Source organism: Passer montanus, unplaced genomic scaffold (genome assembly GCF_014805655.1).
Source record: "Passer montanus isolate IOZ18808 unplaced genomic scaffold, ASM1480565v1 scaffold11, whole genome shotgun sequence".
Taxonomy (NCBI): domain Eukaryota; kingdom Metazoa; phylum Chordata; class Aves; order Passeriformes; family Passeridae; genus Passer; species Passer montanus.
This window is the reverse complement of record NW_024357613.1, coordinates 14,591,809-14,618,303: the sequence shown is the minus strand read 5'-3', so window position 1 is coordinate 14,618,303 and position 26,495 is coordinate 14,591,809. Positions and strand designations below refer to the sequence as shown.

At 37.2% G+C, this 26,495-nt stretch overlaps 1 protein-coding gene across 3 annotated transcripts in view; it reads right to left on the bottom strand.

The window, feature by feature from the left end:
* Nucleotides 1-391: 391 nt before the first annotated feature.
* ELOVL4 (ELOVL fatty acid elongase 4) overlaps nucleotides 392-26,495 on the bottom strand; it is a 38,704-nt gene continuing 12,600 nt past the window's right edge. For all 3 annotated transcript variants that reach the window (XM_039730389.1, XM_039730410.1, XM_039730400.1), the window contains exons 2-6: nucleotides 18,188-18,375; nucleotides 14,971-15,051; nucleotides 8,307-8,478; nucleotides 5,946-6,073; nucleotides 392-5,455 (exon numbers count right to left, since the gene is read on the bottom strand). In XM_039730389.1, coding sequence (XP_039586323.1) covers nucleotides 5,180-5,455; nucleotides 5,946-6,073; nucleotides 8,307-8,478; nucleotides 14,971-15,051; nucleotides 18,188-18,375 — 845 coding nt within the window. In that variant the 3' untranslated portion in view covers nucleotides 392-5,179. The remainder of the gene's footprint in view (nucleotides 5,456-5,945; nucleotides 6,074-8,306; nucleotides 8,479-14,970; nucleotides 15,052-18,187; nucleotides 18,376-26,495) is intronic.

The following is a 26,495-nucleotide window of genomic DNA, read 5'->3' as shown; positions in this document are numbered from 1 at the left end:
TCCAGAGAGGATGTAAGCAGTGGATTGAAGCAATAGCTGAGAATTGTGCAAGACATAATTGACCCCACCATATTTTGCTATGATGGCAGACTTGATTCTCTACTACTTGACATCTGGAGTAGCTATTTTCACTTAGGTTCTAGGAGTGCAACATGGGTGCAACTTGATATTATAAGGTTGATTACAGAGATCACACTTGGCAGATATTGAAGGAACTTACTGTACCCAGCACATGTAACCACGAATTTCACCTAATGCCAAAAGTGCTCCAGATTCTCTGGGAGGAGAGACTTCATTAACACCACACACCCTCCAGCAAAAGCTAAACTTCATGGCTAATTGTATTCCTAATTGTTAACAATTCCAAGACCAAATAAGGAAACTTAGGGGATTTAAGTGGGCATCCTATTTTCAGTCTGTTTCCTACGGGTGATTTCAAAGCCACTCCACTATTATTTGGGACAATATTAAAAAATAGGAAGTCCTGTAACCTTAAAATAGGAGGATGTGTCACAAAAAACGGTTTTCTCAAACTGCTGGGCAACAAAACAGATTACATCACACAATCTGCACAACACTAAAATTAGCAGGAATCTTGAGGCAAGATGGGACACAGAAAAACGTATTACAGAATGTATAAAAGCAAACTCAAACAGCATGAAAAAAGTAATGTTTATTTTTAATGTTTACAAAAGCATGAACACCTTATGCAAAAGCAGCACCCTGAACCATACATTTCCCTCAATCCTCCTGGGATATTGGCAGAAAGCAAGTATTTTCTCTGCTCTTCAGTGCTCAACATACTGTGCTGAGGTAAATGGGAACCAACCTCTCATTTCCATGGAGCTCCCTCTGCTTGCATTAGCAAAGGGGCCGGTGCATCAGACTGCAGTGCAATGAGATGTCATATGGGTGTCTCACTTTAGGTATCAAATTAGATTAGTCTGTGTTTCTAACCAAGACAAATACACTATCCAGACAATTAATTAGCTCCCCATTCTCTTCAATTTTAACTGAAACATATCTCATTTTAAATATTACTCTCAGCCCACACTAGCTTCATGCAAGGTTTAACTTTATGCACCATGAACAGTTTTATTCAAGTTTTTAAGAGATAGCTAGTGCTTGTAAGCTATTTTAGGACTGAGATCTTGCATCACAAATGCTATTTGTTCTTTCTTACCTCCCTTCCCAGCACATGCAGTTCAAGTGTTTACTCTGAAGAAATGTGCCCTTAGGTTAACCTGAAAAAATGTGCAGCATTTTCATTTTGCCTTCACCTTTTTCTCCTGGTCTGGAGCTGGAAGTAATTGATGGTTCTGTAATCAAATAGGCCACACTTTTAAACTCACAGGGAAATATTTGTTTAATGGTTGGACTCAAGTCATCTTAATGGTCTTCTCCAACATCAATGGTTTTATGATTCTATGATTTATTTTTAGAAGTTTTCTGTTAAACAGAGAATATGATTGCAATGATTCCAAAGACTCACCTGGAGTAAGTTACTCATATTAAAATGATCCCTACCATAATACAGCATAATTCCCCAGCTACCCTGAGTTGAGATCTCCCCTCAGAATCTACAACTGATGCCTCAAAATATTTATTACACTGGTAGAAATGGCTCTGTCTTTTCTGCCATCCTATATCTAAAATACTGACAAATACTATTTATGTTTGCAAGACGGATATTGGATCTGTGGAAGGAAAACTGCTTCATTTTCCTGCTGGAGCTGTAGGAATCATTGTATTAGCTCCTGCCAATTCACATTCAAGAAATATAGTTTACTTCACATACTGAAAGAACCTGCTAAGAACCCATACATATATACACACACACATACCCATGTATGTGTACACATATATACACACATGTATAGATAATTTGTATTTAATTTTACACTGAAAAAGTGCTAAAATAATCCAACAACTGTCACTGCTAGAGATGAGGCTAAATGAAATGGTATTACTTACATGGCATCAAATATTTAGAGACTCTGGTCCAAGAGCTTCAGAACTCTTAGCAAAAAATTATCATACGTTGGCAAAAAAATAAAAATTTCAAATGGTTTGAATTTAATTTTTCAATAAATTGAAAGTATTTAGAAGAACAAAACCCCAATAACCCTGTAAAGAATAATTGTACTGCAAAAGACTGTATAATCTGAATTTCAGTACTGTGCATATAGAAAATACACATATTTATACATACTTTCACAGCAACATTTTAAGCTTCCTTAGATCCAAAGATGACTCTAATGAATCTGTCAGCATTTCACATGTGCATTATTGCCTATATTTTGAAAAACAAAAAGCTGTACAAGTTGAGCCCTGTATTCTCTGAGTCTGGCTGCATAGTCAGAAACAGAAATATTGCACTCAAGACCATACCTACAAAAATGCACATTTAATAAGGCCATTATATTCAAAATTGTAATGGGACTTGAATTACATGAACAATCAAATATATCATAAATAGACCTAGGAAAGTCATACTGCAAAAGATGTACTCAAACCAGCAGTGTTCCAGTAATTTAGTAACTGGGTTTTTTTCTCCCATGAAATGGCAATCTCTCAAACTGGTTTTATGCACAGGGCCAGACAACATGATGTGTATGTACACATGCATTCTCACAATGAGTTTTTCACGTTTTTTTAGAATTTAACAATTACCCCAAAATTTGATAGTAGACTTCTACTCAAGTTCTGTCACAACAATGTTCAAGTTGCAATCAATTTTAATCCACTTCCATGCATGATGAGGGAGCAAAAATTTTGACTTTCAGTTATTTAAATATTTACCATCATGCAAGACATAATTCTTAAGTCAGAAAGTGTAGCAAAGACACCACTGAACCCATACTGGAATACTCCCCAGTATGCTGTTTCAGAGCTAGATCACATTAAGAGCATCAGTTTAGCTGATCTAGCTTATTGAATGAATGACAGAGCAAACAACCAATCTAACCCAATTCAAGGAATGATACAGATTAGAAGTTAGCTGCCCAAATCCCATGGCAAATAGAAAGAAGATACCCTTTAATCAAAGTGGGGTAAACGACCTTGAAATTACAACAGGGTAACTGCACTCACACCAGTCACTACCTTGGAGTAGCAGGTGTGCTGTAAATCTGCTCTGTGGTTATTTACTCCTTTAGCTATTCCAAAGTTACTGAGTCAGCCAGCATTTTGGCTTGGTTAAGGGTAGTGGCATTTGTCCAAGAAGGAAGGGTAAATCACCATTCCTCTTCCCCATGCCACACCACACAAATACGCAGTTATGCAAATGCAAAAAGCATCATCACAAAGGCTGGAAGAATCAGAAGACACAGCAGATAAGAAACTTAATGGTCACATGCATTTGAGTTCAGCAAAGACAGTTTTTCATAATTCTACATGCTGCCCAAAAATCCACACTGGTGGTGATTAGAGATGAACCACCTTCCAGCTGAACCTACTCCAGCATTAGGAATTATTTTTTAGTACAACAGACAATATTAAAAACTCTTTTTCCTAGGACCTGTTCTCTGGGTTTAGATTTTTTTTTAATAGGAACAAGACAAACCTGAGACACAGTATGTGACCTGCTTGCATATTATAAACAGTCAATGGATGACTGAGATACAAAAATCTATTAACATGTCACTCACTTTATACTCAGAATTCCCTGTACTCTTTCTGCACCAATGGTGCCACTTGCCAGATATGTTTGTTGCTACCTCTGGATGTGGTTTTGACCAGAGCTGGTGGGGAATGCATTTGGACAGTAACAATGCAGCTCTTGCAGTGATGGCCAAGGAACACAGTAATTCAGAATATAGTTTCTAATTCCACCCATCTTCTACTCATTGCATGCTAAGCAGCTCAAAATGTATCTCTTAGTAACCACATTATTCAGAAGGTGTATAAATCTTTCCCTATTTTCTTCACAAAAGGAATGGTAAAAAGTCCTTTATGTAACATGTAAATGAAAATCTATCTAAAAGTTTCTACTTATTTTAGCAGTTTTGACTTACAATGGCCTGTCTATCAGCAATACTTTGTCTGCAAGTGTCTAACAAATAGAGTTTTGACAGGTATCAAGCAATAGCAATATTTCCAAGGTTTTGTGTTTACTGTATTCTCTCTCCCAATTTTCTCTCCCAATAAACCAAATTCTCTCTTCCAATAAAGTGATGGTTGGTCTTGTATTTAACATGACTACCCATGCACACAACATTTCTAAATGGAATTACATGCTGTTTCCTCTCCACCATAGCATTATCTTGCCACATATTTAATGCAGATCACGGACAACAAGCAGCAGGCCTATTTTTACTGCTTGCTTGCTTCAACCAATATATTAGTTCATATTTACACGTTCTTAAAATGTACTCTTGACTTGGCTCTACTAAAAGTACCACTCCAAAATTTCAGTTTACATTTAAATGATGACCTGATCAAAGGATACCACCAAAAATCCCTTTCACTCCCACAGGGAAACACACGTTCTCCTGAGTTAGTATTAACGGACATTTAGATTAGAGGACTCCATATTTCAGAAACCAGTTATTTAATGCTCAATATTCTTTTCAGCAGATGAAGAGGTAGGTATATTTCCACACAAGAAAATATAATAAAACAAAAACCAAACTGTAACAGGTTCTCAATTATATCAAGTAATGTCTGAAAAGTCAAACACTGTTCTGACAGCACATATTTCGTCTGAAGGTACTCTCCAAGGAGAAGAAGAAAAGTTGCACATTCTGGTTAGATAATACGTCATAATTTGAAATTTAATAATTTTCTGGAAAGAAAGCACAAGTATTCAAATGCTACTTCCTTTCCCTCCCCCCCACCCCCCAAGAAATGTGGGTGTCAACAAAACTGCCTGTATCAATGGTAGCATTAACTTTTGGACTGCTAAACATGGAATCAACTGCAATTCTTCCTTACATTCACCAACACCAGCAGTCTACAAGTTTACACAGAGACCGTATGCATGATAATTACATAATTACAATAGAAATTCAACTTTAGTGTTGTTCTTAAAACAATCTTCATAAATAATGAAAATATCTGTGTTCTAGCTCTTCAGTAACCTAAGGTTAATTGGTACAGATAATGTTTTTTTTTTCTTCCTTTTATAAACCAAACTGGAGGTTCCTCACTGCCAACAATGGTTAAGGCCTGGATCAAGTTACTCTCCTTTTGCTTTTCCCTTTTTCTGCTTTTTTCCATTTTCCACCACCGCATTATTTTCTGGTTTGCTTACTCCATTTGCAACAGCACCATTTGCTATTTTGCCATTCTTCACAGGTTCCTTGGGCAGCTTATATGTCCGATAGTAGAAGTTACCAAACAGGAAAATGAAGGTGATAGCATAGAAAATGACACCCCAGTGCATCCATTTAGGGAAAGGACAATCAATATAAATAGACAAGGCTGTGTGGCCAATAGTCACATGGAACTGCACCTGGAAGACAGAAAATATAGAATCAAAAACATCTGGATATATTCTGTAGGTCTGAGTGCATCATTAAGTAATGAAAACAGCTGAATTGGGAGGTGGTAGGGAAGCTGTATTTGGCTGTCACATTCATGCAGGCACATCTATGCTTGACCAGGAGCATCACCATTTATTGCAGTACCTGGCATCAGTTTTCAGAAGCAGGACAATGAGAAGATAATAATCAATCTGAATTTTCTCTACATTTTGAATGTCCTTTTGTTACTCAGTTGAAACAACCAGCAAGGAAGCATTAGACTTCAGCTCACACAACTCTTATATATGCTGCATATGTTTTTTCAAAGCTGAATAAATGCTTCCATCTCCAGGGGGTATTCTAATTGAGGAGTGTCAGGCAGAGAACTTTTGGAAGGACCAGCATCTGATCCAAAGCTCTGCAAATGCAAATCCATGCAGAGGCAACACCTTTTATCCCAAAAGGAGGGGAATTACTTACCAATTGCAATATGGTCAAATATCGTTTCCACCACAGGTATTTCTGAAATTTAGGGCCACAAGCTGCCAATCCATAATACATGTACATAATGACATGAATAAACGCATTCATTTGAGCTCCGAAAAAAGCTGTCCAGGAACAGAAGGGAAGACCATAATGTATTTTGGAAAAGAGGATTCTTTTCTAGTATTACTCGTATGATTATTTTTAATAGTAAAAATTACAAAGCACAGGACAGGTCAGGATTCCATCTCCAAAATACTGAATAGTATAATACAGACCTGGCTGTCAACATGTGCTGACAGATGTTACCATATACTGCTTGTCATATACTACTTGCATTAACAAACAGATGTTAATGCAAGTAGCATGTCACATCTGCAATGTGACTACTTGTGCAAAAGCTTTTTATAAGATTTTTGTTGAACAAACATAAATGACATCTATTCCACATTAGTTGTTGTAGTGGAACTGCAACTGTTTTTCTAAGGGATTATTAAAAGCTTTATTTGATAATGTAAAGTATAAATTACCAGGCTCTGAATTTAAATATTTTCAACTGTATTTAAATGCAAAAGGTTCACTTCTCAGCAAGAAGTCAAGAAACTTACATGGAAGACGGATTAAATAGGCCAAAAAAAGCCCATACAAAGCAAGACTTGACTCATGTTTATAAGAACTTTAAGGCATTGCCCGGTGAGTTCATCTAAATGAATAATCTTTAGTTTCTTTTTATGATTTAAAATATCCAACTTTCTTAAATATGTCAGTGTATAGTGTAACATTTGCCAGAATGCTCCACGTTAGATGCACGTTGACAGCTTCATTTGCATTAACATCTCTTTGCTTTGTCATGATTAGCAGTCATTTAACAGAAACACATTATATCTTGTTAAGGTATTCTTACACTGACAGAGAGGCTCAAAAATGCTCTAATATATAAGATTAGGGCAATACAGACAATAGCTGCTGACATCAAACAGCTCAGATGCCCATGTGGTCTGGACCCAGTTGTTGTAATAGGGTCTAGTTTATAATAGACCTGTCTATGTAAGCAATGTGCTATCAACTAGAAAATAGAAGAGCACAGATCTATCCACATTTATGCAGTGGTGCTACATAAATGCAGAAAAGCAATGGCTGCTTTTCCTTTTGCAGGCTCTAGAAACTAAGAGGCAGTGCTAGAACACCAAAACTTGAAAGAAATTCGGAAATAGTTGCAACTTTTGTATTAAAAACTGTGGATATTTAGCATGAAAATTCTGAAAAGGCAACAAGGGCCTTTTGAGATATCCAGGGAATTTCTAAGCAAGACTACAAGTAACCATCCAGACTCCAATAATCTTATTTTATAGGTGCAATTGCAAATAAACATCTGGTTGAGTACCTGCTTCCTGCATATTACGTGAGGGAAATGAAAAGTTAGTCAGAGACACTAAATTTACATATTTCTTCCTTGCAATGTAAGTGGCCACTCAGTACTAAATACCTATAGTAAATGGGAGCATAAACCACCCATGCATTAAGTGTTAGTGTGGTTCAAAAAAACCAAAAACAAAACACCAAACCCAAAATATTAGTTTGGTGTTCATAATATGGTATTTTGTGTTTACTAGATGTTATTTTCAGTGTTGCTAGCCTACAAAGCACAAAGGAAACAGGGCATTTTCCCTGTACCCTCAGCTCTGCAGAGCTTTCATTTTGAGACAAGGCTAAACAACAGGAACAAGAGTGCAATGTAGGCAATGACGGGTGTGGCAAGTGCAATAAACAAAAATAAAATTATTTGATGGAGGCTTCAGAGAAGAAGCAAGGGGAAAAAAAGACTGATAATGAATTTAGACATGTGTCATTATGAATAGGTTTTGAAAGTGAATTGACAGATTTATTGGCTCACCTCCAAGGCAAGATTTCAGAATTTTATACATGCCTCTTAATAAAAATAAAAGCAAACCTCAAACTCATATACAATGCCAAAAAAAATCTCCATTGACTTCATTAAATTTGCACACAGGATGTGGCCCACAATTAGATTTTGCAGCTCTCTGTATCTGCAAAAATTAAAGTTAAGCAAGACGCATATATCTTTCTGTTTCACACAGATACAGATACTTTCGAAGGCAGATATTCAGGCTTGCAATTGATGCCCATGAGGAAGAGAAAAGAAGTTTTGCAATTCATTAGATTATTGCCCTGCTATCTTTTCCTCCCCCATGTTTCCCACAGAAGGAGACTGTATGCATTAATAAACAGTTTTGTGTATTATTAAGTCAAGTCTCTAAAATTTTCTTCTATTGCTCCCAAACAATAATAGTTCTCCCTTCTGCCCAGTCAAAAGCATATGAGAGGAAGGAAACTCACCTTGTCCACCTGCAACCCACTTAATACCAATCCACCACAAGGTGAACATGGTGAAATGGTGATAGACATGGAGGAAACTAATTTGGTTAAATTTCTTCCTCAGGATGAAGAATACTGTATCCAAATATTCAATTCCTTTGGAGACATAATACCACCATAAAGCAGCAGCTATCTGCAATGAAAAACAGAGACTACGTAAGTTTTAGTGATTCCAAGCTGAATGGAATAAAGTTCTCACCATCTAGCTACTGTAAGAGAAGGACACCGCTTCCTTCCCTAAATCTTGGTTAAATGCTGAGGTGGAGTCAAACATCTGACAGTATGAGAACAACAAAAACCACTCCTTTCATCATGGAAGAAGATTATGGAAGAGTATTCTGAGTCTGTCACTCACAAATCACATCTGTAAAAAAGAGCTGATATAGTTAAAAGCTTTTGCCATATCTGAACAGTTTACCAGTTAAGCATGGGAAGTGTGTGTCCTCATTCTCTCCTAAGCTTTGCAGAAGAAGTCTGCCACAGGGCTTCCCCCTCTAATGAGGCAACACTTTGATGTGGTCAGAACAATGAGGCAGAAACATGATGATAAAATGAAGTTGCAAAGGTGAAACCTTCAGTACCACAGGCATATAGGTGGAAAAGTATCAAAAAAAGTTAGATGCAGTACAGATTTCACATTTCTTACAGCAATATTCCCTCAGCTTCTCCTGGCCTGCTCAGTAACTCCCTCTGTAAAGCAGCAGTCCCCCAGTGGCTCTCTGCTATTCAGGGAGTAGAAAAAAAGAGACCACAGGAGTCACACAAACTGAACAGGTATCATCCATCTACCCAACAGGGAAGTGCTACACACCCAAAATTATTTTTCTCATCCACCCATCACAGCGCATCTTGCCCAGGATGCAACATAAACAGGGCTTCCTGCTGAAATTAGGATATTGTCAAAGCAAGTAAAGCCCAGAAGCTCTGTGTAGCAATATGCTAATGCCATGATATGGGAGTATGGTGGTGGTAGGGACTCCCTCCCAGATCCCAAAACATAGCAACAAGTCTAGTTTTGGCATTGTAAGTCATCCAGCTTGTTATGCAAGGGTGGGACCAGATGGTGACTCACACAGAGAGTGAAGAGGAAAAAAAAAAGAGTTGGAATTGGTACCACCAGCAAGGAGAGCGGGCAATGTCACAACACACTATTTGTAAGAAGTTGGCCTTGTCTTTCAGGATGCAGTGGATGGTAAACCAGACTTTCTTAACTTAATATGGTGTGAAATAACCTCACCACCCCCTCAGTCCACAGGGAAGACAGAAGAAAAAAAGAGTTAACACAGAGCAGCTTCCATTCCCAACCACACACATACTTTTTGGTGAGACAAAGGGGAATCATAAAGAGCTGTAGAGAGCAATGCCATAGCCCTGCATGGTGTTTTCCTCCACCTCTCCAAACCAGTGGGAAAGGACAACATCTCTCCACAGACTGAGTTTGTCATAGCCATAATTGGTCTGGTGAACAGTTAAGGAGAAATTACAGCAGAAGTAAAAATGCAGCATAGGAGAAGAATGCTGCATATCTGCATTGCAGGCTCTGCAGCTTCCCAGAGGGACTGCACATCTTACTGATGCCAAACTGCAGCCTTCTACATATCCATTAATGAACACCCCTCTCTCTCTCTGGATGTGATTTAGCCCACTTCACATCTTGGGAAGAGGAGCCAGATTTTTTCACTTTTATGTGAAGTGATATTAATATCTAAAGCTGAAGAGAGGCTTAATGACAGAAAAGTGACTCCCACAGATCTTGGAGTTCCCAGACACACAGGCAAGCTGCAAGAACCATTTATATATATATATGTATATATTGCTCAATATCCAGCACTGCCTCTGGGACAGGTAGTCAGGTATTTAATAACACCCACATCAAGGTTTGTCTCACACCCAGTGGGTTAGCATAACAGTCCAGCATCTCTTACAGGTCTTTGCTAAAGTTGCATCTCTTACATAAATTAAGATAAGCATCTTTTCATTTCATAAGTTAACAATAAACACTTTGGACTTGTATAGCCATAAAAAGACAATCCAGCACTGCAATGCTTTAGCTCTTTGAAGGCCCTCCCTTCAAAGAAACTTTTAGAGAGCCAGGAGGTCAGTCACAAACAAACTGCCATAAAATCCTCTATAAAGTAAATGGGCATTTTTGTTAATTAATTAAGGGAACAAAAACTCAAATAGCCAATAGACAAACAGCCAATTTACTATAACACAGAGCAAAATCTAAAAACCCTACAAAAATACTTCTGCCTTATGCCCAAAGTGCCACAAGTTCAGTATATGTTCTTGGACAAGACACATAACACATCTCATTGCTCTTCTTTTGAATTGCACCTAGCAGAGAAAGCAATTACACCCCATGGGTAAAAATAATCTGAACTTTAGACAAAAATGCTTCCCATCATTTAAGAAAAACAACAGGACTCTTTGAAGGATTACACCTGCTGATTTTGTGTTCCTGTAGATTTTTTTGCCTGTCAGCTTCTTTGCTCCCTTACTATCATCAAATTTTCTACCATTTACTCTCAAACCTGATAGGTTTTGTATATGATGATCTATTTCAGTACTTCCAGTGACTTCTACAGATGTTTTCATCATTAGCTTATGGAAAAAAATGAAACAAATGTCATTTGCCTGAGGCCATGCATAAAATCAGTGAAAAAGGGCAGAAACAGAGAACAATACACTGATATGTAAGCTATGTCAGGAGCAGATGGCTACTAATAAATTTCTTTTTCAAAGCATCAAAAATCATGACCTAAGCTTTAGCCTTTAGACACTGCATGCAAGAAAGATTTAGTTGAAAAGAAAAGGAAACATGCATTAAAAAGGCACATCCTTGTTATGAACAACACTAGTCACAACTATATATTTTCTGGTAATTTTCATATGTACCAATCTAAGTCTGTTAAAACACCAGATGGCACAGAAAGATTACATTACAGCCTAGGATTAAGGGGGTCAACAAAAGGTCCAATCTCATGTCCTCTGCCTGCTGCAGGGTTTTTGACTGGAGGGCTGTTTTATTACAGGACCCTGTTTCCGCAGCATTTTCCCTCATTTCAAGTTGGAGACATTTCCCCATTAAGGGGTGTGAAGGGACAGGTACTTCTTGGAAGGTCACAGCAATGTGAAAATTAAAATAACTTTTATACTGAATGTTCATTTATAGAATTTTGTTTACAGAACTTGTGAAGTCAAGTTTACTGAATTTTAAAGTATATTATGTCTTTTTCATAAGAGGAAACCACTCAAGCTCTAGACATAAATACTGACAATGCAGATTACAATTACGATACAGAAAACGATCATTGCTTGGCTTCATGATTACAATCAGCACACTTAAAATAAGAACCAATTCACACATCCCCATATTCCCAATTATTTAGGAATGCTAATAAAATAGATGAACTTTGACCTGGCAAACAAGGACACACAAGCATAAGCAGACGGGGGAAATGACTACTGACACACACCAGCATATATTAAGTTAGACAGTGTTATGAAATCATTCACTTCAAATACTGAAGCTCCCAAAGGAGTACTAATAAGCATGGATTTAACATCTCAATCTTTTGCATTTATTATTTTGACTCTTAAGCTATAAACAAAAAAAGTTTTTGCAAGTTACATCTGTAGATCCCTCTAAATACTTTCTTACAGGTTTTCTACCTCCTTGTCTTTCTTGTCTACTACAAACATTTTAATTTTTTTTTCATAACATAACCACTCAACTTCCTGCCAGCAGTCAGTACAGTGGCTGCCTACTACATTCATCAGATAAGTCCTTCACAAAGGAGTTTATTTCAGCAAATGTTTTGGCACCTAGGGAATTTAATTTTCATCCCTGCTTGCCCCAGTTGTCCATTGTTTCTTGTAGAACAGTCATGAGATTAACATGGGTAGGTAGGTCCAAAACAGTAAGCAGGAGGACCAGCTTCTTCACATTTTGTGTAAACTACCTACACAATTAACCATCAGTGGAAGTGAGAAGACTGGTAGAGTTGAACAAAAATATACAGACAAATACATGGAAAAATATCCCCTTAAAAACTGGCAAAACCAAGGAGGCTGTGTCTGACTTAAGAGGTCTCTGAGCCACAGGTTGCTGTGTTGCTAAACTGTACAGGGGAAGTGCCACCACGTGCCCTGACTTTACTCCCTTAAAATCACTGGCTTAATGTCTCGATACATGATGTGGGTTGGAGAGGCAGAAAAGGACATTCTCTGGTATCCAGGATAGCCAAACTTTTTTTTTTTTTTTGGGAATTGTTTTCTGGGAGCTCTCTGTAGTCTTGAATGACAAAGAATGGTTTCTGGACCCCTTATTTTGATAAAGAGCTTTACACAAAAGAGGCCACTCAATGTGATGGCAACATCACAGTGGCACATTCCCAAAAAGCCAGAAACAGGGCCCCTACCAAGGCTCCTGTGTTGCCATTTAGACCACTATATACCATTAATTTCATGTTTCTCAACATTTGCTCCAAATTTCAAAGCCCCAGATTAAAGTACACCATGAAGCTCTGCTTTTCAGAGCATGTTCCATAATGCCTTCTGGGCTCAGTGCTGTTTCCATGTGAGCTAGTCCCAGTATTCTTTATCTGAGCAACCCAGGATTTATTTACTTATTCCCTTGCAAATATGGTCATTGCATTTGTAACTGATTCTACTGTTGTAGTGCAGCATTTCTCTGCAGAACAAACCTGGTGCCAACAAATGCTAGACATTTAGTATCTATATCTATTAAAAGGACATGAGAGTTGTGCTAAAATACTTATCAATTCTATACTCAAAACTGCAAAAACATTTTAAAATTGATGATGATGAACAAAATCTTGAGGCGGTTTGGATTGAGTTGTTTTTTGGTTTTTGTTTTTGATTTTTTGGTCTGACAGTATCAAAAAATAGGATACCTTCTAAATCCAGAGCATAACATACTGTAAAGCTGGACAGAAATCTATCCCACAATCCTCTATTCCAGTTCAACAAAGCACACATGTGGAAAGCATAATTTTCTACTTGCAACTGATTTCCTAAACTGAGAATTCATTAAAAAAAGAACTACCAGAAAATGATCAAGATAAGAATCTTGACTGATAACATACTATACACTTGCTGCAGCAACTTGAGAGGACTCCATTTTCACTCCTTCCTCAACTCCCTCAGCTGCAAACTGAACATGCTGCAACTTAAACTTCAGGGATAAGTTTTACACAAATCCACAAATCTGGGAAACAATTTTATAAATTAAAAAAAAAAAAAGAATAAAAGCCAGGAAGTTAAAAGAGTGTATATTGCTAGAGCAATCCTTCCTATCTGGCCATATCATATAGTATAAATACATTCTTCCGGTTATTTTGCCTGTATTTCATTGTGTAATAATGCTGTGCTTGTTATAACAAACAAAATGGATGATAATTCTTTTGAGCAGGTCTGACCTCTCCACTGCCTCCCACAAACAAAGTGGGAGCACCCCAAAGTGAGGCTATGAAACAGAGTACTGCTTGTATTTAGCTAATATAAAAATTCTTCCAATATATAGCACACCAGTCCTCAATGTCATTCAGCTAAGTACAAGGGCATTCTATTTTGCTTATCTATTAAAAACCCCAAACCTGTCAAGCACTTGCTATACTCTGCTAGATCTTGTTTTTCCATAAAATTTTTAACAGAATCATTCTAGTGACTGACATAGTGAGAGCACTGTATTGGCAAAAGTGAAAGATTGGCAGCTGCAATAAGGCAAATAAAAATCTACACACAGAGCTATTCTGCAATATCAGCCATTATAAATAAGGTATAAGACTTGAACCTTCTGTTCTCACTACCACTCCTGCCACGTTTGACTAACACTGCCCATGAACAGCCACCTCACAGACAAACATTTTTCTAATTACCATAAACATAACACATTTTCACTGCATTTTCAGGAACACGTCCTAATCTGTACATGAAACTTGCAAGAACAGCTGAGAGATTCTCTAGTGTCAGCTCTACTGGAAGATAAGGTTTAGTGTGTGAGCTAATCAACAGCATTACGAAAATGAACAAGGAACTGCACTTTGCTTTTAATTTGGATGTTTTCCAAAACCCAGACATTTGAAATCTAAGATTATAAAATGAAATGTACTGATAATACATTTGCCAAATGCCAGCAAGACCTCATAAAGCCAAACACGGGAAAAGGAGACAAAGAGTTGCCTCACCTGTATGGGTGAAGTGCAACCGCAAGATAAGATGACAAATCTCACTTGCTTTGATCTAGCTAGGACACACCACCTTTACTGTGGTTACCCTGGTATCCCAAACTTCAGCAAATCCAGGAAGCAAAGGATGCACACAAAGTTTACCCTGGATGGCACAACTGTGGATGAAGCCAAGGATGGTATTAAGACTCCCCTCACTTGCAGCAGTCAGATGCATGTTAGCACAAATATGCTCATGCATTTTGATTAAACCTGCTACATATGATGTAGTCAAACCTGAAGTGAGGATGTAACAGGATACAGCTACTGCTGACAGCAGCTGTGGAAACACAGTTTTCAGAAAAGGCTTAAACCATCATGTAGTGGTACATATTACACACATTCATACAAAAATACAAAAAATAAATACTCACCCTAACTTCATAAACATTATCTGAATAATCCACAGTCTGGCAGACATAGCTGTACCCTCGAGCTCTTGATGACAAGAACAACTGAAAATATTAAAGTTATACATGAGGGGAAATATAATACATAAAGCACATTTATAACAATTATCAGCAAATTTCTTGCTACATTAAACTTACCTGAACAGAAATACTTAAAATATTCTTATTAGTTCTGAGAATACTATTGAAGAAAGCCAATATTTAGTACTAACAACCTATTGCTACAGGCTACTTATTTTTTCTTATAAATTCAAAAGAAAGTACTAATTTTTCTCTGCAAGTATCTGCCCAGATAATTAGAGTCTTGTAGAACAAATTCCAGAATGACCTTAAGCTATTTGGACACTAATATTCTTTCTGATGGCTCTAGCTTCAGAATCAGAAAATACTCAATTGCTTTCACTACAATTGACAGAAATGTTATTCCCAGTAGGGATTCAAGAGAACACTATTCAAGAGACAGGGATTGGATAATTTGGATCTACAATTCTTAACAAAGTACAACAATCAACATCCAGAACCTCCCCTGCTCACTTTGAACAGCCAAAGCTGAATACCCACTAAACACAGTGAGAGAAAAGGATGGAGAAAAATTCCCTATTTCGTGCCAACAAAAATGGCCTAAAGCAATTGAAGTGCTTCTGTAGGGCCTCTCCAAACTAAGCATGTTGCAAAAACTTGGACAGGAGAAGATAAAATTGACATTTGCACAAGTTCCCATTGGAAAGAATTACACTTGTCTAGAGTTGTACAAAGTTCAAGTAACACTTATCTTGGCATTCATAAATGTTATGATCCAAGAACTTTTAAAGCCATGTAATCCCCCTATTAAGGATCAAAGAGAGACAGCTGTGGAGCAGACATAAATTGGGGTGATAGAAAAAGATTTCATAAAACCTGTCATAGACAGGCACCGACTACTCTTACCACTAACTGACTTCCATCTTATTTACAACACATAAAACCTTGTGAACCTCTGGACTTGTTTGCTGCACGTGTGTTAAAGCAGGTAAATGAAACAACTGTCCACAAAAATTATCTTAGAAAAGAAACTGAACTACTTCTGCATCATCTATGATCATTTACAAACTCCTGTTTTGTAACTAACTGGAACTCCAGTGTGGTCCCACATGGGCACAAGCACATCCAGGACTAACAGAGAAGATCAGGGAAAGTTTAATTTGCACTGTTACAGAAACCAACCTGTCTCTACTGTGACCTACTGAATCACTCAACCAAGGTTCCCTTGGTAAAAGGCAGTAAATTGACTTCACCAGACTTCCATGAAGTAGAATAAGAAATTCATGATTCTGTAACAAAATAGGGTCTATTCCATTGTGACTTCTGTATGTTCTAAGCAAAATTTGCTCCAAATTTGGACCTGAATTTGAATTCAGCACATGAGTCTTGCACTGTGCTTTATGACTTACTATTTAACATAAGCTGCCACAGATGAACAAAAGAGCTTGCCATCAGCATGTTTATTTAAATAACTTTCAACGGCATTTCACATTCCAATTCTGTTCTTAGCAATGTCTGGAAACTTTACAATCACTCACAAAATATAAGCAGTATCATTTTACTCGCAACAATTGCATTAAAACTCATGTGAATTACAATAGTGGCACAGTGGTATTGTAAACTTTGGAAGCAGAAATTGCCTTGTTACAGGGAACCACTGAAATTTGAACACCTTCTTGCTATCAGTCTCTACAATCAAGAAAAGACACTTGCTGGAAGTGCTGTATCCATTGCCTCAACATCCACTGAATAACAACCTACTACTACGAGAAATGAGGAAATTAGAACCTCTGTGCATAAAGTTATGAGCTTTCAGCATATCAACAACAAATATGTATTTGCAGTCCCACTCAGTTTTATGTTAATTCAGTGACTTGTAAATGCTACAAATACATAGCCTATAAGGAACATAGGTCTGAAAATTATTTGACTGCAAGTTTGGTATAATTCAGCTTATGGATGAAACAAACAAGTTTAAAAGAGTATGTGAAAAAGCCAGGCATTGCAGTAACACTGCAGAACTAATTTCAGGATTTTCAGTTTCAGCTTGCCAAGATGATTGGATTTAATCTCTTCCTTCAACTATGCTTTCATGTCAGCATTAAATTCTTTTGTACCTGTCACACTACTTAGTTGAATAGTCCAAGAAAACAGTTTAGACAAAATGATGACTAAGGTGTGATGGTTAAATTTTACTAAACCATGTCTTAAAGAGAGGCTGTAATCATTTTATGATTAATGATTTCATGCTAGGAGCCTTGGGAAAGGGTCAAAATGCAGATCATCATCAGATAGGCCATTTCTTTCTGGCAAAAGTACAGAACAGACCAGACAGTGTTGTACTTTTAAATGTTCTGTTCATTTGCTTACTTCTGGAAACAAATTTTGAAAATCTATGATCAGAGGTCTTCCAGGAAGACAACTCCTGATCTCTATGAGCAGTCACAGCATCGTAAACTTAGCATCAGCCATATTCTATACAGCTATCCTTGAAAAATAATTACCAAACTGTTAAGTAATCCCAGTTAGCTACTGCTACACAGCTGTCCCACTGCAGTGTTACTATTCATTCCCTCTGCCCAGAAAATCCAACAAAGGAAAAATGCAGCAACACTGAAATTTATTACAAGTAACACACTCAGAACATTGCAACCCAAATATTAGAAGACTGTATCCTTTTATTTTTATTTATAGTCCACTTCATTTTTATTCTTAAAGATAACTTCCAGACAAGATACTTTTCCTCACTACAGACAACAGACATCTGAATTTCTAAATATTATAAACACATTGAAATGTAAACAGCTCAATTTCTAACATGATACATTCTGTTACCCTTTAGGATCATTAAGATAAAAAAAGTATCTATTACAGGCATTAAATCTACAGATTTTATTCTCTGCAGTATTTAGACTAACATAAAGCTAAGAAGAATTTGGAATCCCTCAAACACAAATTCTCTCTATAGACTCATTTAGTGCAATTATTCTCAAACAGAAACTACCTATCTATAGAAATACACACCTTAAAGGCAAACTCATCTTTAAAAGTCTGCGCAAATCATCCACTCTCAATAGACATCAAGAATACACAACATCATTTTCATTTTGACATCCTCAAACCTCAGTAAGAATTCCCTCTGGCAAGAGGGCATACACACCTCTTTGAAAATGAAGAAGTTCAGCAGAACCATCCCAAAGTTGTAAACAACCAGCAGGAAGCGTAGCTGGAAGGGCTCTCTCGTCTTCATCCACTTGGGGCCCAGCCAGACAGTGAGGAGATAAATAGTGCTTATAGTCAGTGTTGGAAATGGAGACTGCATCAAGGGCCAGTCATCAACACGTTTGTCTGGGGGGTGAAGCAAACAGAAGGAGTCAGCAAGGTCTGAGTAAAACATATTCCATCATCAGTTTAAGCATTGAATTTGTTAAGTATTATTTTGTCCTGGAATAGCTGCATCAGATAGTAGAAACACAATGCACTCATTCTTTCTAGGAAGGTTAAAGAAAATAGATTTTTAGGAAAAACCCCACTATGTCACATCACTTCCCAGAGAGATTCATTGTCATTCAAGCTCTGTTGTAAAGTTCTACAATCCAAAACAATAAAGCAAACAGAATCATATGAGCCCAAACACGAATCAACCCAGCAATGCCCCAAACAAATTTTGCTTATGATGAACAATGAATGCAGTAGCAGTATCACCAAATATTCATCACACTGCTAATGAAAGATACACAAATTTGGCAAAACACTGATAAAATCAGTAGCTTTTATTAGTTTAAAATAAGGCACTAGAAAGTCTCCTGTAAAGTTTATACAGGTTGTATGATGATAACCTTTGCTACTTGATGTAGGTCAGCCTCATGTTTCAGACAGAATACTAACAGTGTTACCAGAAAACAACCAAATAAAAGAGTTCTAAAGGGATGGTTCTAGTCAATCTGTGCTGCCATGTGGGAAACAAAGGTTTTATTTACAGGCTCCTTCAGTCACTCACAGGATCCAGTTACATTACACACATTTCAGAGCTGAGAATATGCTATATTAAGTTCTAGATCAGTATGAAAAAAGAAGTGTTAGCCTGATGAACCAGTGCCATCAAGGATTAGAAGGTAGCTCTGCTAGAGGAGGGCAGTGAGATTGCAGTGACATCTCTACTTAGTGCCTGTGTTGTCCCATGTGTCACACATCCCCCCTGCCCTGAAGGCTAATATCAAGAGATAAAAGGTAACAACTTCATAACTATCAGAACTTCAGATACTGCACAGCTCTATGATACTAACTGGATCATTTTCCAGATGCTTAGGCCAGGTACAGTTCCCATGGAAATCACATCACAGGGCTCCTTGGGAAGCTCAAACATCTCAGACACCTGCCTTCAATCAAGTGTGGGCAAACTCACAAATGCAGCTGCCAGAGATTTACGTAGAGGAAAAGTTTCTTTTAGAGAACTGTACGTCAAAGACCACGAGCAATCCCTATACCATAAATTAGTTCCTGATTCCAGGCATACACCCAGCAAGTTTAAAAACCCTTCTTATCAAGAAAATGAGGAAAGTACAGAACACTGCTGTCATTACTTCTCCCACACCTCTTTATTGTTTCCTTTGTTAGAACCTAATTTTAGGAACAAATTTCATGAGGCCCTCTATTTCTAATAAACAACAAGTACTGTGATCTAGGGAAAGAGAGCACGCAGAACACAGCTTATTCTTACTTCCAGATGATTTAATAATAATTGAGCTGCACATTCCAAGATGCTAGGAGGCCTAAAAAGAAATGGAAAAGCAGAAAGGGAAGCCTAACTGCTTACATTATGGCTGCTAATACCAGAAGAGAAAATTCATCCTAATGCATGGAAACTTCAAGAAAGGACACTGATGCTACCAGAATGATGGGATTCAGCCATGTGGCCATCAAAAGAAGCCAAGAGCAAGACAGGGCAAGGACTACAGGGAGGATGTAAAAAAAAGAGGACCTGAACAGAGTGAGAGAAGACAGCTACCATTTAACTCTTCATCAAGCTCCTAAAACCACAATGAATACCACCCACCAAAGTCAAAATCACTACCACATTGCAATTATTACACTCTTATAGCCTTTAGAATTTAGTTCCTTCTTGCTTTTAGTGATTATCAATCTGAATCTAAAACCAAAAAAATAACACAAAAAACCCCATCCAAAACAACAACAATAACAAAAGAAAATTTTAAAAAAAAAAAAAAACCCACACAAAAAAAACCCACAAAAAACCCCCCTCATCATCTTAAAAAACCCCATCCAAAACAACAACAAAAGACAATTTAAAAAAAAAAACACAAAAAAACCCACAAAAAAACCCCCTCATCATCTACCTGGTACCAAGTAATAGGCAAGGATTCATCACGAAACAAGAAGAAAGGTGTCAGTTAAGAGACAGCTCTGGGAATAGCCAATGAATGCCTTGCTTTAATCAAATCCAGATCTCCCTTCACTGTAGTGTACTGAGTTAAGAGCAGGTGAGGCAAGAGACACAGTTGCTTTCTTGGGTTTCTTGCAAAAAGGAATATAAAGAGGATAAAGAGAAAAAGACACATTAGAGAATCTGTCTTCTATTTTCTAACACAGTGTTTCATGATAATTTTACACACTAAAGTGGCAATACAAAGAAATGTGAAAGAGGAAGATTTGAATTTTGGCCAGGAGGTGAATGTTACCACCCACTGCTGAAGGCAGGAAACCATGACCTGTTCCAGATTTCTTTTTGTGTCAGGAGACAAAGATTTCTGGACTTCTAGATGGAAAAATGAGGATTCACTAGAGGGTGAAAGGAAAGACAAAGAGACCACTTATACTAAAACCCAGCTCAAAGTAGGCTTTGCCTCACACCTCATCAGCATTGCAAACAATTCTTCCACCTAGTTTCCACAAACACTATAAATAGAAGAACCTCACTGGAGAAAACCAAGAGATATATTTCATTAACTCTGACACCTACATAAGAGCACCTGAGAAGCTGCCATTACTCTTCCATACCATGGTCTCAGCCTATTATTTTCCCTCTCCAAAGGGTTTTTGGACAGTGAGCCACCACATCTCAGAGAAGTCTTGAAGTATTTACAGGAAAAACTTATATTACTGACACAAATCTTGTAACACACTGCCCAGGGAATCTAACATTGCCATTCTGGGGGCCTGACCTCTCCTAGTACAAGTAATTAAAACACAAAATTCTTCTATGAGAGGGAACACAGTAGACAATGCAGTTTTGGAGTACATCCTGGCCAAAATAGTAGAGCAGTCTATTCTACTGGGCTAACTACAAACACCACCTTACGTTTATTTTAAGGGCACCTAGGAGTTCTGCATATGATTATTTTTAACTAGTACTGTTGCATCAGAAAACATGACACCATTAATCCCTGAACTTTTTCATCACAGGATCTCTCCTGGATAATGCAAAGTAACTTATTGCATCGTAAGTCAACTCCATTCTTATTGCACAGAAGGTTATACAAAACCAATTCCATTTCAGTTTACCTGGCAAGCCTGCTTGTTCATGCTCTACACAGAAAACCCAGTAAAATGCAGACCCTTGCTCCAAACTTCTTTCAAGATGGTCTCTTTCAAAGATAAATTCACTGTCTTAAGTCATCTGCTGAAGTGACAAACACTCCAAGCTACTTCAACACTTTCCTCCTTTCCATTCCCCGATCTGTTTTAGCAAAACCAGCAAAATTTTGTGTCCTACTTACTAGCTGGTGCTGATGACCACATAAGATTTCTGCAAATTACAGAGAACTATGATAGCTTAAGGGGACATACGAGTGCATTAAATCCTGCAGTATTTCACACAGAATAGGGACATTTTTAACCTCAAAGATGAAATAAGCTTGAAATAAAAAGGCCAGCTCCCTGAATTAAAAGAAATCCCTCCAACTGCTGTGAAGCAAAAAGACCAATGCCTTTACCTGATTAGAATTGACAGAGATTGACTGAATCTTTCAGGGGATTAATGCGTTTGTCTTTCAAATCCCAAGACCCAGATTCTAATTCGATCACAAATAAAATGTCTGCTGTGGTGGCACAGCCTGTAGTACAGTGCTATTCTGGCAAGGTGGGAAAAGTTTTACAACAAATACTTAGGGCTGCACTTTATAGCAAAAATTAATCCAGCCTAGACTAAGGCATCTACTAACATGTTCTTGATAGAAAATAACTGTTATGTAAGGAAATAGTAGGAAATATGTATATACACAAGGCTTTCCTGTCATTTTGTGTATGTACATTCTGAAGTTACACCTTGCAAAGACAAAAACCAGAAGAACTTGCATTCATATATTTATATGTAAGTATATTTATTATTATTTATATATATAAAAATAATTTAAATTGCCCAGAGCTACCTACCTTTGCAGAATGTAATTTTTTTTTGTGGGGAAATTAACAAGAAATACACAAACAGACCCCTTTGATTTCTTCATTCAAAGCCAGAAGAGCAGGACCAGTGAAAAGGACTGAATATCCTGCCTGGCAATGTCCAGAGAGGACATAATTTACCTACACTAAAATATGGCTGGAAAGTGAAGATGAATTTCAGTAAGTAAGGCTGCAGTGATGGTATTCTAGCATTAAAAATCACAAGAAACTTTTGAGAAACCTGCTGTAATTGTTTTGATATGTACGCATTTCTGTTAAACATGGTTCAGCATTTCCTTTCTGATAGAGATTTTAGATGGTTCAATTTTCTGCATTTTACTTAGGCTATGATCAATTTTTTCTTTCCCCATGAAAAATAAGCAAACAAATGCATAGCATAGTCACTTTGACATTCACCTAGAGAAATCCTGAAACATTACAGTGGTGATTATCTTTGCTTTTAAAATCAGTTTTAGAGAAAATATTATATCACTAAAATACATGATTATTGCAATTCCCTGTCTTCATGTTAGGTTCAAAAAAAAATAGTTAGAAAATCTTCAGTTTACCAACATATGTATTCCTTAGCTATAAGGTCGGTACTCTCTAATTTATCTGGAGAGACTTTCAAAGTTATTAATAGCTATTGATACTATTCTCAGCGCAAAGACACTTACAGTGCCAATCCAGCACATCCATCTGTCCGATTACATTTCTAAAGACACTGCAGAAATGACAGCAAGCATTTAAAAGTGCTTCTGTGAGAGCTCTCTGCAGATCACCTCTATTTTAACAAAAGTACTCTCAAAGCCAACCTCAAGTTTAAGAAAGATTTCCTTAAACAAGTCAAATTTTAACTCCACAATAGAAGGAAGGCAAAGTACTCCTAATTGGAGTACTGTTCCATGAACCACAGTAGTTTAATTATCTAAGAATTTCCCACATCTTGTTAGTTCCACTACCACCATAATTGAAAAAATTACAAAATGAAAGCACATATAATATAAAAAAAGAGGTGAGAAATATAACTTCACACACCTTAAAATGTTTACAAAGTTTTCACACGAGATCCCTTCAATGATTTCAGTGCTTTAGTGATTGCCTCCCTCCCCCTTTTCTTTCTGGCTATGGATAAATATACAATATAGTTCTCTCCAAGATTTTTATTAGAAATAGTGGTTCAGTCATGTAAATATTTACAAGTGAATATAAGATTCACTCTGACTACACAACTACTGCAGACTGGATCCGTTGAAAATAACTTGAATAAGCATCTACCTGAATTGACCCTGTGCTTTTAAACTAAACTGAGTAACACATCAGAATAATTTAAAAGTAGATTTACTGTTAGCAGTTTGTAGAAATTGCAAGAAAAAAAGCTCAGTCTCTGACTAACGAACACCTCAGAAGCTATACAATTAGCATTTAAAACAGCACATGACTACATGGGCTGCACACTTTGAGACTGAAGACTGATAATGAAGCAGCACTGCAGAGTGAAAATTGAGAGAGGGAAAAATTTGGATGCAAAATCTGTAGAATTAAAAAAAATTACATTCACTTACTATTATTTTAATAGAGCTGTTCATACGGACCCAAATGAATTTTTCTTTTAGGTTGTCATTGCTTGAATTAACTTGCCTGCTTTGCTATTGATTATTCATTGCACAAACTGCACTCTAATCCTCAATTAGTGGAATTACAAAATCATTAAAGTTGGAAAAAACCTTTAGGATCATCTAGTCCATCCTATGACTGAACACCACCATGTCAATTAAACCATAGCACCTAAATGCCATGCCCAGTCATTTCTTGAACACCTCCAGGGATGGTGACTCCTGGGGCAGCCCATTCCAACACCCATTCTAACTACCCTGTCCAGTGAAGAAATTTATCCTGATGTCCAGCCTGAACCTCCCCCCACACAGCTTCAGGCCATTTGCTCTTGTTCTGTTGCTAATAATCTCAGTTTATAAAGTTTCTTTAATGAGAAATCCTGTAATAGCAGATTGAAGCTACTGCATGAACTAAAATTATATCCCTATAGCCCATACATGTTTCAGGCAAAAGAAAAGACCATGTCTTCTTAGGAGGGATTGTGCAGACAGATTGCTGCAGGAAAGCAAAATGACTGGGACAAAAAGAATGACCAGTTTATGCTTCTTTCTTATATATCATACTTGGCAATGTCTGCAGTCTTCTGGCACTATGGGTATTTCTAAGGAGTTTGACAGGGTCAAAGATACCTGTACCTAACTCAGTAAGAATCTAATATCATCTACAAAGCAAAGGTCATGAAACTTCTATTAACACATGTATAAGCCAAGAGATCATTTTTAGAAGAATTTCCCATTTTAGTACAGGATATGTCTTTTCAGAGGCAGCAAGCCCAGTAGAACACAGAGCAGCTTGCTATAAAATGTTAACTAGCATAAAGTTGCTCTCTACAGGCCAGAGAAATTAGGATTAAACTTGAACTAGTTCATATAATTTTCTTTCCTAGACCCATCATTCTTTTCCTTCCTCGTTTGGGTAGTTTTGAACAGTTATCAGGTGACTCACTAGTTGCCCTTTTTTTAATTTTCTTTAAAGAAACTTCATCTCATTCACCTGCAGGCATATCTTCCTATCATACAATCATCTTCATGGCTCATCTCTGTATACTCAACAAACATTTAAATTGGCCTTGCACTGGTTTCTCAGGAGCCAGTCAAGCCCCTGCTGCCAACTACATAAAGTTGCTCTCTACAGGCCAAAGAAATTAGGATCAAACTTTAACTAGTTCACTATCATTTTCTTTCCTAGACCTATCATTTTTTCCTTCCTCATTTGGGTAGTTTCAAACAGTTGCTTTTAAACAGGTCACTCACTAGATGCCTTTTTTTAAAATTTTCTTTAAAGAAACACTTCATCTCATTAACCTGCAGGCATATTTTCCTATCATAGAATCATCTTCATGGTTCATCTCTGTATACTCAACAAACATTTAAACTGGCCTTGCACTGGTTTCTCAGGAGCCAGTCAAGCCCCTGCTGCTTTAGGTCACAAAAAATTCTCTATTATCATAATGTCACAGTATCAGTGGTGGTAATAACTGGCAAGAACACAAAGATGTGAGTATCGGAGAATCACAGAATGCCTTGGGTTGGAAGGGACCACAAAGATAATCCACTTCAAACCACCCTGTCATGAGCAGGGACACCTCACACTAGAGGCTGCTCAGAGTAACATCCAACCTGGATCTTGAACAGTTGCAGGGTTAGGCATCCACAGCTTCTCTGGGCATCCTGTTCCAGTGTCTCACCACCCTCACAGTAAAGAATTTCTTCCCATGTATGGTATTGGTAAAGCTGAGTGTGACGTGCACAGGACATTGTATGGACAAAGGTTCCCAAAACCCGGCAAAAAAAGCATAACAGCTGATCTGGTTTAAGTGGGTTTTTTTGTTTGTTTTTTTTTTTTTTTAAATTAATTAGTAGATCAGTAGAGAGAAAGCAAGGGGGTTTTTTTTAATCTTTGATAATAAATCTAAAAATCTGAGTTAAGTACTTTGTCTATCCTTAAGCTTTTACTAGTCAGGAACAAACGAATTTGTTTGGGTCAAGAACAAGAGACATCAAAATTTATGGCAAAGCATTGTCATTTTAACAAGCCATAAAACATAAAACTAAGGTGCAAGAATAAGAGTATTCAGCCTCAAGCACAATGAATAATGAGAGCACATACCACAAAAATCAAAGCAATGAAACCCATGGCAAAAAAAGCGTAACAGCTGATCTGGTTTAAGTAAGTTTTTTTGGTTTTTTGGGGGTTTTTTTAATTAATTAGTAGATCAGTAGAGAGAAAGCAAGGTGGTTTTTTTTTAATCTTTGATAATAAATCTAAAAATCTGAGTTAAGTACTTTGTCTATCCTTAAGCTTTTACTAGTCAGGAACAAACGAATTTGTTTGGGTCAAGAACAAGAGACATCAAAATTTATGGCAAAGCATTGTCATTTTAACAAGCCATAAAACATAAAACTAAGGTGCAAGAATAAGAGTATTCAGCCTCAAGCACAATGAATAAT